At 32.7% G+C, this 16847-nt stretch overlaps 1 protein-coding gene across 1 annotated transcript; it reads right to left on the bottom strand.

Annotated features, from left to right (window-relative positions):
• Positions 1 to 2252: 2252 nt before the first annotated feature.
• Positions 2253 to 10344, bottom strand: LOC139898447 (putative transcription factor bHLH041). The gene is made up of 8 exons (XM_071881176.1): positions 10024 to 10344; positions 9761 to 9892; positions 9522 to 9627; positions 9374 to 9388; positions 9128 to 9193; positions 8324 to 9043; positions 6730 to 7140; positions 2253 to 2391 (listed from the first exon to the last, which is right to left on the bottom strand). Exons 1-8 carry the CDS (start codon positions 10137 to 10139, stop codon positions 2323 to 2325), a joined length of 1635 nt encoding a protein of 544 aa, XP_071737277.1. The 5' UTR covers positions 10140 to 10344; the 3' UTR covers positions 2253 to 2322.
• Between the last annotated feature and the right edge of the window lie 6503 nt (positions 10345 to 16847).

Genomic DNA, 16847 nt, shown 5'->3' with positions numbered 1-16847 from the left:
TTATCGAAATTACTTAAGATAATCGACACTACTATGTTGACTAAAGGCCAATTGAAAACCAACCTAGATCAAGAACACAATCACTTGAAATTTCTAAACTAGTTGTCTAGATCACCTAAGGTGTTGAAGCACACATTGATTCACTTCTCAAATCACTAAGAGAGCTACTCAACATATGTAATCAAAGTCAAGCCATGTAATCAAAGTCAAGCCTAAAACAAACTCATAGCAATGGATCTTTAGCTAACTCAATAACACATGATCATGTAATTCATTCAAACAACATTATTCAATTAATTTTGGGGCAAACACTAGCATTAGAGATTCATAGATAAGAACACAAGAGATTTAGCCAATCATGGCTAAGACCAAACTAATAATAAGCATAGAAACATAAATAATCATCATCTTCAAGTTATTACAAGTAATTAATGCAAAGTATGTAAAGTAAAGTGAAGATTACAACCTAAAATGTAAAGAAGATGAAGATCTAAGCTAAACAATGATGAATCTAGAGCTAGCCTCCTTGAATCCACCCTTAATCACCGATGGATGATAAAATTAGGGTTTTGTATGTGAAATTCGGACCTAAGACAGCTGCTCTTTAAAGATGCATATTGAAAATGACCTAATCTCATTCCTTTTATAGTGCTGAAAATCTGGGCTGAAACAGCGACAGGAGCACAGCTTTTAATGCAGAAGCGGCGCTTTTGGCTTAAATGAGGAGCGGCGCTTTTGATCAGGAACGCCGCTTTTGGCAACATTCTGGGACGGCACTTTTGCTATAGGAGCGCCGCTTTTGTCTGAATAGGAGCGGCGTTCTTGACTTCAGGAACAGCGATATTGCTCACTGATGGAAAATGGAGCTAAAATGCGCATAAGAACGTCGCTTTTCATGTTGGTGCGACGTTTTTGCTCCACAGGAGCGGCGCTCTTAGTTGAGGAGTGGCGCTTTTTGAGCTGAATCCTGCACTTCCCATTTCCTTAGCCAATTTTGCCCAAGATTTGGTTATTTTTACAACAAATCAAGTCCTTAGCCCTTAAATTACCATTTAGCTCAATAGCACACAAAATAGGCTCCAAGATAGTCAAAAACCGAGCAAAGCGAGGGAGATATCGCGAGATAAAACATATATAAATGGAGCAATATCACCATACGAATCTAAACTCATTCTTATGGATCAAGATTCTAGCCACACGTATCCAGAACATATGTATCTGTACGGGTACAAATCAATCCGTACGAATATGATGCCCATCCGTACGGATGCAAACTGCATCCGTACGGGTGGAGTTCTTCTGAGATAGGAGCAGTTTCAAACAGGTTTCGAATTCTTGTTCCAGGACCTGTTTTTGACCTTAAAAACGAACATAAATCAATCACAACATATTTTTGGGCTTAAACTCACAAGTTTTACACCACAATAACATCAAATTGCAAGATTTTGACACTAAATGCATTTTTATAAAAAAACCTAACAAAAAATCCCATTTTGACAAAGATTTAGATTATAAAAACGAGTAATTATTACCTTATTTTATTCACTAAAACACAAAAATTAAGTTTCTTAACACCAAACGGATCTAGAAACAAGATTTAATGATCTAGGGTTTGAGATTGAGTGACAATGTTTGGTACGAGGTGTGTGTGTGTGTGTGGAGTTTTCTGTAAAAGGAAAGAAATGAATCAGATGCATGACATAAAAGGGATTAAAATCCATACCCCACAACACATGAGTATTAACAGTTATCTGAACTCTTATATACTTCGTTAGGCAGTCCTAACGGAGTTCAAATTAAATATACAAACATGTGTTGTGACCCCTTATCACAAACTGGTCTTAACCTAACAATCGAATAATTATACGTATACAGTAAAATTTAAACATATAAACTACACTTGATCAAATCGTAAAGGTAAAATAGTAATATTACAACTAGGCCCAGTCCGAGGGTGTTACAAGGTCCTTCCTAAACTTGGAGGATAACACTGAATTATACCATCACGACTTCTCATGCTTTAATTCACTTGAGACGTATGTACGTACATTAGCTAATCTCATTTTTCCATTCAACTTACAAAAAGAAAGTAAAATACTTTTAAAAATTAAATACTACTCCGTATGTTGTATAGGTTTTCTAACGTAGTACACAATAAGGTTAGTGATAAACCCGCCATTGAAATTTGATGAATTCATTACTTTTATACATTGATGAGTTATACAGTACAATTCATTTATATACGACAATGATGATTTTATCAATTACAATGTTGGAAGCTTAACTCGTCTCATTCACACATGGCAAGTAATCAAAATCATGTCATTTCACCAGGTCATCAAGAACCCTCCTTACTGCTTCTTGAAAGCTTGACTCGTCCCATTCACTTCCCTACAAAATTCAAGTGAGTTATGATGTCACAATTTTGCTTCAAACAAGATATATACTCCGTACAAGATACGTACTCTCTCCGTCTCATTACAAGTGTCCACTTACTTTTTGTACACAATTTTAGAAAATCTCACTAACTTCATTTTCCACCGATAAGAAGCTTTCTCTCTTCACAATAACAATCTTCTGATTGGTCACAAATTAAAGTGAACACTTCAAATGGGACGTCCGAAAATAGTAATATAGACACTTAATTAAATGGGACGGAAGGAGTATAAATTACCAATATAACTAATAGACAAAATTTGTCTTATTTGTTATGAATAGTACTATTCAATTTCTCATTTTTTACAAACTAACCCCCTAACTTTCATTAAAATACAAATCGAACCCCCTACTTTATACCTATATTATAAATTATTATTTATCCCATCACTAACACCAAAAACACCCACCACGCTTTACCGGCTTTTACACTGCGCTCAAACAATAGGACCCACATAGGCCACTACTGTGCTACATTTTTTTTTTGTCTCCAACGATAAAAGAAGCAACTTTCTTAAAAGGAACAACCCTTCAATGCTACCAAAAGATGTCGAAAAATATTTTTTTTTACAAAATAGATCAACTAACTTTAACGCTAAAAGAAGCATCTTTCACAAAAGGAACAACCCTTCAATGTTAGATGTCGAAAAAAATTCTTTTTTACAAAATAGATCCACAAAAGGAAAGACTTTTTTTTTTAACTCGCATTCAAAACGGAGCCCTCGGCGCGAAGCGAGGGCTCCACAACTAGTTATTACTATTACCAAGGGCGGAACTTAGTTAGGGCAGGGTGGGGTACCTGCCCCTACAAAATTTTGAGTATATAGTATTGATTTTCAATAGATTCGAATAATTTTCATCTCGATCATTAGTTAAAGTATTTGTAGGCTAATTTTTATATTTGGCGTGGGTTCAATTCCTGGCAACATTTTTTTAGCTCTTTTTCATTCCAACTTTACTAGTTACTAATTACGAGTACTAGCTTGATCTCCAGTTTTCTTCCATTGTTTCGTTATATTTTGTCGAATATGCGTTTAGTCGGGCCAGTTTTTTGGGTTCTAAGGTAGCCTTGGTCCGTTTGATTTTTAGCCTAGTTATAACTTATCGACCATGTTGATGGTTAGGTTTTGTTTGACAGTTTCGGTAAGTTAGTTTGTTTGTTATCATGGTTATTGTTAATTGTTAATAATAAAATTCATAAATGTTATTTTATTCAATATTACATTTTTAACATATCCATAAATGTAATATCCTTAAAAGAAGTTTGAAACTTATATTAAGTTAAATTAGCTTTTGGGAGCTGAGGTCAAAAAAGTTTCAATATGACATGATCGTGTTCCAGGAAATTACGACGTCGACCAACCATTATATATATATATATATATATATATATCCAATAGTATACAATGCATGCATGCATGTAATTTACTATAAAGTTTAATAAATTATAGTATCATTCAACAATTTAAAAATACTGATTAATTATTTTCAGCTGGTATGTAGTATGTATCGTGTGATCGATTGTTTTTATTTTTGTTTCAAGTTAATATGTCTTTTATGAAACATATAATATACTATATATTACTACGTATATGTTATAAACCTAAGTACCCGGTAACAGTAATAAATACGTTTTACTATATACTAGTGAAATGATCCGTGGAATCACGGGTTTGTTTAAACGAAACAGTTTAATGATATGTTTTAAGTATAAAGTGAACGTAAATGCTAAAGTCATTTAGTTTAATGACCCGTGGAACCACAGAGTCCGACTAAGAAACTCGTCAGCTGAACATTTCATCAAACACCTAAAATGCATATTAAACAATCCACATCCAATCATAAGAGATAATATTGGTTGTCATTTTATTTTAAAAGTGTAAATTAAAATATAAATTTTGAATTGGTTTCCTTCTACCTAGCTTTTATACATTCTCGTACTCAATTTAAAATAATTCAAAATTATATAATTTTAATAATTAAAATAATTATTAATAAGATTTTATAATAATAATTAATTAATAAGATTTAATTTTAATTCAAAATTATTTAGATTAATGACATCACCCACTATATTTAGATTTTTTTTCTTTTATTTTTTGATTTTTTTAACAAAAAAATTAGCAATTAGCTTAATAATGACATCATCATTATAGGATTTTAATAGAAACTATAGAAGATTTATAATAGAAATGGAAATATATATATATATATATATATATATATATATATATATATATATATATATATATATATATATATATATATATAAGTACGTATGTAATGTGAATGCATGTTTTTAAGACGTTATATATATATATATATATATATATATATATATATATATATATATATATATATATATATATATAAAGTACGTATGTAATGTGAATGCATGTTTTTAAGACGTACGGCTCCCTGACTATACATGAAAACTTCCACGAAAGAGCATTATGGTCGATAACCATTCTAGATTTTGTTTTGAAATAGTAATAATATATTTAAATGCTACAAAAATAAAAATGTTTGAAATTTATTTTACAAAAATAATAAAACCGGAGTTTGGAACTCCGGTTTATCACTTTTTACCCGAAACCAGAGTTTGGAACTACGGTTTGCGTTCTCTCTCCTCATACTACTGCAGTTATGATCATTGAAAACAAACCATCGGTAGTTTGCGTTCTCTCTCCTCATATTTCTGCAATTATGATCATTGAAAACAAATCATCGGTACGCAAACCGGAGTTCTAAACTCCGGTTTCGGGTAAAAAGTGACAAACCGGAGTTCCAAACTCCGGTTTTACTATTTTGTAAAACAAATTTCAACATTTCTATTTTTGTAACATTTAAATATATTATTACTAATCTAAAAAAAATATCACCATTCTATTCACTTATCCGAAGGGGTGAATAACTGATCTAGTGATTTGATGCTTAAAAATGTCCTATAAAGACTAAAATTTAATCTCACTATTTATACTTTTGAAAGGAAAGGATTTTCCTTTAAGATGACCATACTAATACTATTCATTTGGATATACACCCCATTAAGTTGGGTTTTTGTGAAGGGAGGTGATCCGTACATCACCTCTTATTTTTCATACACCACCTAATTAAATTTATTGACCATTTTACCCTTATGAACCATTTACCCTTTAACATAAATAAGATCTACACCTTCTATTTGTGAAAAACTTCAACGTAAATAAGATCTAAGCCTTTTATTTCTGAAAAACTGAAACTCTCCCCAAGCAAATGCTCTGCCCCTAAATTGTATCCTAAACTGTATAAATAATCATTTTTTCCCTAATTCTAATCATTATTATTTGTTAATATTTTTTGCGTTTTTATTCATACTTATATTTCAATCAATCTAAATCTAAATATGTTTGATACTCATTTCATAATAGAACACTGTTGTTAAATGGTGATGTAGTTTACGTATATCGCAAATTTTAAATGGTGATATAGTTTTTGGCAGAGCAATTATGGAAATGGGTTTAGAGGTAAAAAGTGTGATTTTAGTCTACTTGAAGAGGGTAAAATGGTAAAGAAATATAATTAGTGGTGTATGGCAAATAAGAAGTGGTGTACGGATCACCTCCCTTTTGTGAAAGCTCCGTGATACTACTCATAATGATTTCGGAGGAGATGTTGCGACTCATAACATTTTATATTTTGTATCTCGCGTTTTGTAATTTATACATTTTATGTATTGCCCGATATATTTTTTAGTATCGTTTAGTAGTCAGGCAGTACGCTGAGTTATGAGTTAGTAAACCGGAGTTATATCGATGTGGTACTAATGTGTGGATATGAAATGAATAATGAATACAAATATTAATCGTATTAATCACATACTCTCCAAATTATGTGTGGAATTTTCATAAAAATGAAAGAACCAACCAAAGATCCCCGTGACGTCTGTAAAATTGTTTACTTTAATTTAAAATTTATATGTGCTCCTAATTAAAATAATTTTGTCTACTTAGTTATAAACAAATTACTATTAAATATTAAATATAATCAATTAAACAATCAAATGTAGATTCATTATTATGATCAATTATTTATCTTTAGACTATCTTGATTCTTGATCAATATAATAGTAGAACTAACATTTATGACTTATCAAATATATCTTGCTATATGTCACTTATTTTGGTAGAAGAACTATATAGATTAATTAGTGTTAAGAAGCAAGCAAATTAATGATTAGGCTATAATTAATTTCCTAGTATAGTATATACTCGGTATTAATTTACTTGTAACAAATGTAGCAAATTAAATTACCTGAATTCTGAGTCTCAAAACAAGGCGATTGGCAAAAGCTGCTTGCGTCTCTAAGAGTCTTGTATCTGCATCTACTGATATTACAGTTGCAATATTACCCACTGATCTTTTGACCACCTCCAAAACACGAACCACCAAATCCTCGAGTATCGAATTCCCACCTCTCGCGTTCACTTCCAACTCAATGACTCGAGACTCCGAACGACTGGATTCACCAACGTTACTGATTCTGACGCTTAGTCTCTCGCTTCTAGAATCTTGATTAAATATTACTTGTTCTTCTTCTTCTTCTTGTTTTAATCCGGATAGCTCAGCCTCCAAAATCTTGTTTCTTATGCTGAGCTCCTCAACTTGCGACTTTAATGAAGTTAAGTACTTCTTCGTATTTGATAATACAGCTGCTTTGTCCTTCTATATTCACGTTTCATAACCGAATTAAATAAACAAGTACAATTAACAAAAATACATATATGCATGATGAACATTTAAATATACTCCCACCATCCTACTATAATATAATTGTCCACATTTGACTTCAAAATCTTTTGTTGTCAACAATGACCGTATATATCTCTATTTTTGTTATAGAATATTTGATGAAATTTACATGAATGGATTGGGTTTTTAAACGTGATTTTATCTATATAATTTTCATCAAACGATGTATAATTCAAATAAAAATATTTACGGTCAAAGTTGACATAGAAAGACTTTGAAAGTCAAATGTGAACACCTATAGTGGAGCGGAGGGAGTAGTGGGTAGTTCGATCCCCTAGGTAAACTATGAAATGAAAATTATAGTTTGAAAATGAATTATGATGCGTAAAACCACAATCGTGATAGCCTAGCTAGCTAGTAGTTAGTAGTAAAGACTTGATTTCTTTTTGAAAGACACGAAAACTTTTTATTGTGGAAACAAAGCAGCTTGCGATGGCAAGCTTAACAGAAACATGTACAAGTAGTAAAGACTTGATCTTTAAGGATAAAGTGATCAAGAAGGTTCATCCGCGATGAAATCAAACAATCTGAAAAATAGTTGATCGTTCTGAAATCGATTGGTTCACAAAACGGGATACTATTATCAAGTTAATCCAAAAATAATAAAAAATGATGGTCAACTTTTGAAACAGAAAGGGTTGTTAAACAATGTATTTAATTTCTATAATCAACATTGAATGAAAACATTATCACTTAATTATTGTATTTATATATATACATACACATTACATACACTAATTAATCAATTGATGATATATGGACGTTCCTAAATGCATATATGCATATATTAGCTTTTTTATGTGTGAGTTTGATTTTTACCAATTAATTAATTATATCTCCAACATAAGTCTCTAGAATTTCATAAGACTAATTAATACTCCGTATGCGCATTAGTTTAGAATTAAATTAGGGTTTTTTTTTTCCTTACTAACTAGTTAAATTAAATAATTAAATGAATGTAGCACTTTAGGTTTATAATTTGTGGGGAAATCACAAGTTCTAATATTGTTAGCGATGAGTGCAACCATCCAAAAAAGAAAAGGTATATAATATAAGTACTAGTGATTGAATGATATACGCACGAACAATATTGTACCTTGGATCCTGGTGGAAGCAATGATCTCAAAGCTTGAAGGCTTTCATTGATTTTCTCTCTTCTTTTTCGCTCCGATATCATATGATGAAGTTGATTACTTGTTGGTCTGGTGGTTTGGATCATTTGATTTTCTTGAGCTCTCACCTGATCACTTAAACGTCGAAAGAATGAAAGTGATCTTTTATTGAGATTTTCTCTACTTTGAATTGGCAATTGTCTTGTCGGACCTAGATATGACCGATATCTCTTAAATGCGCTACCCGCCATTTGAGGTGTTTGAATTTGTCGTGACAAAGAAGTCGAAAGGGAAGAAGAAGAAGAAGTAGAAGAAGAAATGGCTGCAAGAATCGCGTTAGTCATTGCAGCATCTTCATGTTCTCTTGAAGGTATCAATTGAGTTGTTCTAATTTGACTTAAAGCATGTTGAAGAGGATCTGCTTCTGGTCTCATTGTTATTGAAGAAGGTGAGTTTTGATTTGGCGAATATTGTTGATCTTGAATTAATGCTTCTTTGAGAGATAAGTTTTCTGGCATATAATTAGAATTAGTTTGAATCATGTTGAGCAGAAAAGGTGAGTACAACTCGGCACTACTATTGTCCATTGATAATGATCTTAACGAGGATGATGAAGATGAATCTCGACCAATTGGTTGTTGGTGAATTATTTCTTGAGGGAAGTCGACGGGAAACAACTTCTTCAACTCGATTTCAAAATTTATCTACATGATTAACAAAAAATTAGCAAAGAGTTGATAATTAATTATAACTACAAATCATCATTTATGGGATTTATAATATCTTACTTGTGAGGATTCGTGGGTTATGCCAATCTCAATCTCTCCATTCTTGCATCCCATAAAGATTGCAGTCTGTATTATAATGAATTTGATATTTATCATCATTGTATGTGTATATATATGTATGTGATCAAGGAATTAAGGATAAATATTAAGGAGCAAAATTATGATAATCAAAAATGAAATGAAATGAACTGAAAAGATTTAATATGCATGGAGCTCATGATTGATTAGCATACACATTATGCATACCTTAATCCTGGCATCCTGCAAGTAAAAATATAAACATAAACGTTAGCTTCGAATCTAGCTTACTACATATATATGTCACGAAATTACAAATATATGAGGTTTAATTTACTAGTTAACTAATTAATTAATAGGTGGAATTAATACGTACTTGATAAAATTGTAGTTGTTCAGAACTTGATGCAAATCTTATTAGCTCCAACCCTTTACGCTCCATGTATGTAAGATTGTGCATGAATGCATATCCTGGAACTCCTCTACATTCATACATACATTGTTCATTTCACTTGAGATATCATGATTATTATATTATAATATATTATATATTAAATTAATATATAAATAAAGCTATCATTATCATAATACTAATTAAGTTTAATATATTCTTACCTGTTGTTACTATCAATCAAGAATATGGACTTCTGATACCTAAGAAAAGACTTCATGGCAAGAGTAGTTCCAGATGATGAGCTTGCTTGATTGTTTTCGTCATTGTAAACTCCATCGATGTAGATCAAACAACTGTAATTTGTTCAATTAATTCATGATATTAGAATGATTGAAGTAATCAGTTTATATATATGTTTACATATCAATGTGTATATATAAGACCAATATAATTGAGCTTAAAAGAGAGATCAAAGTAGATGTACTTGGAAGGATGGGGAAAGTGAGACCATAAGCACACGTAATTGAAACCAAAAGAGTCGATGATTCGTTGAAGCAAACTTGATCTTTCGGTTTCTTCAAGGTTGAAAATGGAGTCCATTTTCAATTCAAGTTGGATTGGATGTTAATAATTTGTCTACAGAAGCTTGCTAGCCCTTTTAAGTAGTTGTCTTTAGATCGAGGTTGGTGAATATATATGTATATATACATACATACATATCTGTGTGGGTGTTAATGAACTAATTAAGTGGTGAGGAATAATTAGTAGTCTTGTTGATTTTTCATAGCTGATGGGAATCCATAAATGGAGCTTAATTAAGGTTTTGGATTATTGGATAAATGGTCCATTATGTGAACACACTTGTTTAATCATTCATTTATTGACTCACAAAATCTAAAGAAGACACACTTGAAAGGATGAAAAGGAGATACAACTAAATGGATTTATTTTCTATTTTTATGCGATATGACTAGTATATAACTTAACTATATATATATTAACCACGTCTTTTTCGGTCTTCTTTTTTAGTTTTCAATTTTTAATTTGATTTGAATTAAGTTTGATAGTTGGTGGGAAAAGTATTTTATGAAAATTACATGATTCCCAAGTGACTTAACAAAAGTATTTACATGTATTCGATTTGTGATTGCAAAAATAGGCAGATTTAAGATGTAAACAAATATAACATCCAAAAATTAGGTTATGTAATAACAAATCTAAGATTATTATAATTGAAAAAAATAGAACTCTAAACTGTCCCCAACCGTCGTTAACATTATAATATAACGTAAACGAAGATGTTGTATATATGGTATTCGTATTATATATGTTGTGTTTTTCCAACTCAAATAAATTTACGTTACTGTAATTTATAAACAGGCAGTCATGTAGTTGATAATTAAACTAGTGTAATATAATGTTGACTTTAAGCTTTGTGCAAGTCTATATCTATTATGTATCTTTATATAAACCTAGGTATATATAAAAATCGTTGAGGTTATTATACACATGATATTCATATTTACATCCGTATATATGTGTGTGTGTATGCATACATTAAATAATCTATGCTAATACATAGAAATTTTAGTTAATGAGTGGCGTTCACACCCGGTTAATACAAAGAAGAAGAAAAAAAAACATTGGCTAAAAAGATTGTGTGGTGTTTTGGGGTTGGGAAAGAGAAATGATATGACAATGATCCATTGTTTATTGATTTATTTAGAAGAAGCAATCAGATTTGAAAAGTAGTGGTCAAAGGTCAACAATTCAAGATTTTCCAAAGAAGAGTCAATTCAGGGGGGTGGATAGCAATTTTTGTCACCTATTTTCCATTTTCCCTTTATTTTGATTTTGAATTTATTTAATTTAAGTTAAAATTTAAACTTTAAACTTTTTACTAAAAAAAACCACGTCTAGACGTAAGGACTTCCGAATGCGAAATTCATCCAGCGATAACCACTCACCAATCGGCAGGTGTAACCCTCTACCATCGGAATGCTTAAATTCGCTCAGCGGTACCGATTCAAATTCTTGATTTTCGTGTTGTTTTGATTAACCCTGTATGGTGAGTCGTTAGCGCTGGATGAATTTCACACGTACGTCTATTTTTGAAAAATGATTCTCACATGGTCTTCTGCAGTAAAAATCTCCCATTTTAAATGTGTTGTAGTAACTTTTGTTGGATTTAAGATAGGTTGGATGAATGTCAGTTTTTTTTTTTCTTAAATTGTTGACTGACATTGAACCCTGTGACATTGCACGACGCCCCAACAATCTGCGTGGTGTAGTATAACTAAAAGTAGACATCAGTAAAAGTTTCAACTACTGGTTCCAAAACACCTTATACTGCGCGGCGCGCCCCCGTTTTCACAGTAACACTGCATCTGACCTACTCAACACTTTACAAATTCAACCCATTTCCAAAATGAGTATTTCATACCAATAACTTTCAAATAAGCTTAGACATGTTTACATCCATCATACATTCAATTTGAAGTAGTCTAAAACAAAGTTATCAAGTGTAGAGCTTCTCGGGTCTTTCACGACCCATTACACATATAAAAAAGTAATAATGACCCAAAACGAGTTTTGTCACAAAACACTTGACACTGACATGGTGTTTGGGATAAACTACCTAAACTAAGACAAAAGTCTTTCTAGCCCACCAAGTACTTCAAGCATGCTAACTGTCCATCTTACCCTTATCCTTTCTTGTACTTGAATTTAAAAATGAATCAACAAGGAGATGGTAAGCTAATGCTTAGTAAATGCAACAATTATATACATATATACATAAGCCACTAATCACATAATTATCACTAAATATGAAACACGTAAGCATAAGCACTTACACTAGCAAAGATACGTCAATCATACATAATGTATATAAAACGACTCAAACCCATTTATGAGAAACAACACAATTTTTTTTATAACATCAGGTGTGGCGCACCATATCACAGGTGCGGCGCACCTCAACAATGTGCAGCGCACCAAGAGTTAATTGCAACGCACCTTAAAGCTAGTTTTTGACACCTCAAAGTCAGTAGCAAACTCCACTTTATGGTGTGGCGCACCTCTTGCTAAAACATCAGATTCAGCCTTAAAACCCCTTTTTAACCCATTTAAATTACACATTCAAAACCAAAATGCACATTTCGATTAACACATGTTTAATATCAAATACCACTTCAGAATATAACATCGTTAGATCAACCACAATCTTGGGAATTACACGACCCATTACAAATCAAAGTGACAATTTTGACCCATTTCAGGTTAATACAAAAAAATAAGGGATTGAGCATGGCATTTGTGAATTCACTACCCAAACTAAGCAAATCATCCAAAAGACTCTTCTAAGGCACAATCCACCGAGTCAAGCTAGTCTCAAATCTTACCCTTTCCTTTTTTCGCACCCGAATCTATAAAAAAAACAACAACGAGGGTAAACATAACGGTTAGTGAATGCAATAATTGTATACATGCATACATAGGTCACCTTTCTTGCAAACGCTTCACATACAACGCATACAAGGCTAGTAGTTCAAATAGCATATAATCACAATGTAAAATGCTAAGATATACAACACACAAAATATGGTTAACCATAATCACCGGGGGATGGTAAACGCACAACTAATAGTGTATATACAACGCACGATATAGCACTAATCCTCGAAGTGGCCATCAACACATGACGTAAAGTGATACAATAATCGGTCACAACCACCATTCTCGCACTTATCGAATAAACGACTTATGGTGTTGCCAACGCATGGTATACCCCATTACACTATGTGGTTTCCAATGTACGGAATCAAGTGAATCCAACGCACGGATAACACTATAACCACATCACCCGCAACTTATATACACACATATATATAATCATTCCACTCGCCTTAACCGCTTGATGAGAGAAACACTTGAAGTCCACGCTCAAAGATGTAAAACACATAATACATTCAATATAAATCAACTAAGCACACAAGTTTAACTAAATCAAACACATTAAAACTTTCAATGGCAATTTCAACCCATTTTGCACTTGACCAAACTCGACACAAGTCAACACACCCATAATCAGTAATAACTAGTGATTATGCCTCTAATACACAAATTTACACAATTTCAAGTACTAACATATTATTTCCTAAAACAAGTCACACAAAACACAATTTGACCATTTCAAGGTCAACACCCAAATTTAGGTTCACAACAAGCTCAAACAACAACATAATCACTATTACACAAGTGTTCTAGTGATTATACCCAATTTTAAGACCTATACAGACAAATTCTTCGTTAAACCCTGACCACAATATTAGGGTTTACATACCCAACTTACAGACTAAAACCCCCAAATTTCACAAGAAATGGGGTTTATAACCCATCATCAACCAAAACCCTAACCCTATATCAAAATAGCACTAAAGATTCGAATTAAGGTTTTACCTTAAGTGCAAAATCCAGTTAGATGGCTGCAACTAAAGGATTGGGTTCCAATTTGGGTGACAAACAACACCTTCTTCACTAATTGAGCTTCCTCTCTTTAGAACTACTTTCTCACACTAACTTGGGGTGTTTGAATATGAAGAAAATGAAGAAAAAAGGACCTTTAGATCTGATCTCGGGGTCTTAACCCTTCCATGCAATATTTGTATTTATCACCCCTAATTTACAGACTTCACAAAACTGCCCAAAACACCTTTCCAGACACAGGTGCGACGCACCTTAAAGTGCCGCACCTGGATGCTAAAAACTCCGATTCTTACAACTCTCCCAAAATTGAACCGGATTGCGCCCTCGCAATCCAAGCTTCGTAGCAAGCGGAAATGATATCGCCTCATTTAGCTATATATTTATTCACGATATCGGTTTCCTAATGTTATTATTTTGTGAAGATTGAAGACTTTTGATCGAGATTATAGAAAAATGATGATTTGAGCTTAGGAAGTCTTCGTGTTAGTATTTTGGATGAATTCAACAAGTTTCGGGATCAAACAGACAAACTAAAGCAAAAGACAAAGATCAATATCGAGCTGTTATTTTTAGTGCATCTTGCGATCGCGAGGCCTTATTTCGCGGTCGCGAGGTGGGCGCAAGTTTTCATACTGTGGGCGCGAGATGGTAACAAAAGTTGGGATAATTAAAATTTAATTTCGCGGTCGCAAGGTAGCAGATCGCGGTCACAAGTTTTATGACGGTTAGCAGGCCGAGTTTCCATTTTTAAATACCCCTTTATACCCCAACTTCCTAATCAGTTTTTATTTTACGAATTCTAGAGCTTGGGTTACGAATTTTGGAGCTTTTTAAGGTGGTTTTAGAGCTTTTAACATTGAGTTTTCAATTTTGGCTAAGGATTAATCATTGGTATCTTCTATTCTTTAAATTTGATTAATACAATGGTTTTTAATTGTTCATCTTCATGTTTGATTGCTTTTATTACTGTCATGAGTAGCTAAATCTTTTGTATCCACTTAGATAATTGAATTTAGGTGATGGATTGCTTATCTTGTGATTTTATATAACTAATAATTGTTCTTATCTATGTTTGATTTAAGAACCACCGTTGCTTATGCTTATTAATTAATTTGATTACTAGTTTATTGATTGAATTAACGATAGTTGATAAGGTTGATGAACTTATCTAGGTTATTGATAGATTAGCTAGATATTGTTAGATTGCATGCGGGACATCAGTGTAATTAGACAATTATGATTGAATTTATTAGCTAGCTAAAGTAATTATGAGGGTAATGAGGGACATTTAATTAACCAGAAATTGAATCATAATCTTGAATAGTTGTTGATTGTGTCTTTGATTTGCGTGAAACCAGCGTTAGTTGATTATACTCTCATGATAAAATTGGTAGTTTAGGTGCGGGAAAGTAGCATATAATATAATAGGTGAATTGGTTAGTGAACTAGGATAATGACAGTTACACTTAAGGATCTAGTAAAGAAATTGTGAGAGTCGACATATAATTTCATGTCACCGTTATATTAACTATATTGATCACACTTGCTCCCCGTGGAACGAATCTTGTGCTTACTATATCTTTACTGCATTGATCAGGAATAGTTTCCTGATTAGTGTGTTAATTTGATTAGTTTAGTTCAAGAATTTTAGGTGTAGAAAATACGCATCAACTTTTTGGCGCCGCTACCGAAGAGTGGTGTTGTTTAGGGTTTTCAGTTACTTTTATTTGATCCTTTTGTGGAAACTTGTTTATGCGAAAGTTGCTTTTTGTTATTTTTGTTTAGTTTTACGCGCTTTGGTTTATGGTGGTGTGATTACAGGCTAGATAAAGTAGTGCATGAAACTACGTTCCGCCAAATCAGAAGTAGTTGAGCCATTTCTCGAACCAGAAAGAGAATACTGTGAACGCTTAAAGTTAAGATAAGAGCGTTCTCCTATAGAGATATTAGAGTCCTTATCATTAGATTTTGAGGTAGAAGCTGAAATCATTACTAAGGTTGAAACAAATCAGGTTATTGAAGAACCAGTCATGGGTATAAATCCTAATGATCAACCGATGTGGAATGCTAGGCAGACTGCACCAGTAGCATCACCACATCCTATTCGTACACCGAATATTACTACAGATTCGTTTGAGGTCTGCCTAAATTTATTCATATGGTCCGGGAGAACATGTTTGATGGAAAAACCAGAAACGCATTGAGCATATTGAGCAATTTGATGAGTTATGCGGCCTTTATAAGAACAAGGATGTAAGTGCAGATGCGTTCAAATTGAGGCTATTTCCCTATTCTTTAACGCGAGGTCATGGTTGAAATCTCAACCATCGAATTCTATTACAACTTATAACCATCTTCAACGTAAGTTTATCACTCGTTATTTTTCGCCAGTTAAAGTTGCAAGATTAAAGGCCGAAATTAATTCGTTTGCTCAAAATTTTGATGAATCGTTACATGATGCTTGGAACATATTGAAGAAGACATTGCGCAACTATCCTCAACACGGGTTAGACATTGGTCCTATTGTACAAATCTTTTATCAGGGTATTTATGATCATACGCGGGGTATTCTAGATTCTTCTGCAGGAGGTGTGTTCTCGTATAAAACACCAAATAAAGCTTATTAGCCTTTAGAGGATATGTCCCAACATACTTATTGACATCATCATCTACAAGTGTTCCAATGAAGAAGACGGTTGCAAGTGCTTATGAGGAAGATGATGGTAGTGGTATGCCTTTGGCTTCGTTATCTAATCAGTTAAAGACCTTTGGTATAGATTTTTTAAAAAGCTAAAAAAGACTGTGGTAGCTATGCAAGTG

This window comes from Rutidosis leptorrhynchoides, chromosome 3, assembly GCF_046630445.1.
Source record: "Rutidosis leptorrhynchoides isolate AG116_Rl617_1_P2 chromosome 3, CSIRO_AGI_Rlap_v1, whole genome shotgun sequence".
Taxonomy (NCBI): Eukaryota; Viridiplantae; Streptophyta; class Magnoliopsida; order Asterales; family Asteraceae; genus Rutidosis; species Rutidosis leptorrhynchoides.
This window is presented reverse-complemented; position numbering and strand designations above follow the sequence as displayed.

Coding starts and splice junctions, on each gene's coding strand:
- LOC139898447 (XM_071881176.1), bottom strand. CDS start 10,139: ATGGACTCCATTTTCAACCTTGAAGAAACCGAAAGATCAAGTTTGCTT. Junction 9,044..9,127: donor TAACCCACGAATCCTCACAA/GTAAGATATTAT, acceptor TTAATCATGTAG/ATAAATTTTGAAATCGAGTT. Junction 2,392..6,729: donor TTTTGAGACTCAGAATTCAG/GTAATTTAATTT, acceptor TGAATTTTGTAG/GGAAGTGAATGGGACGAGTC.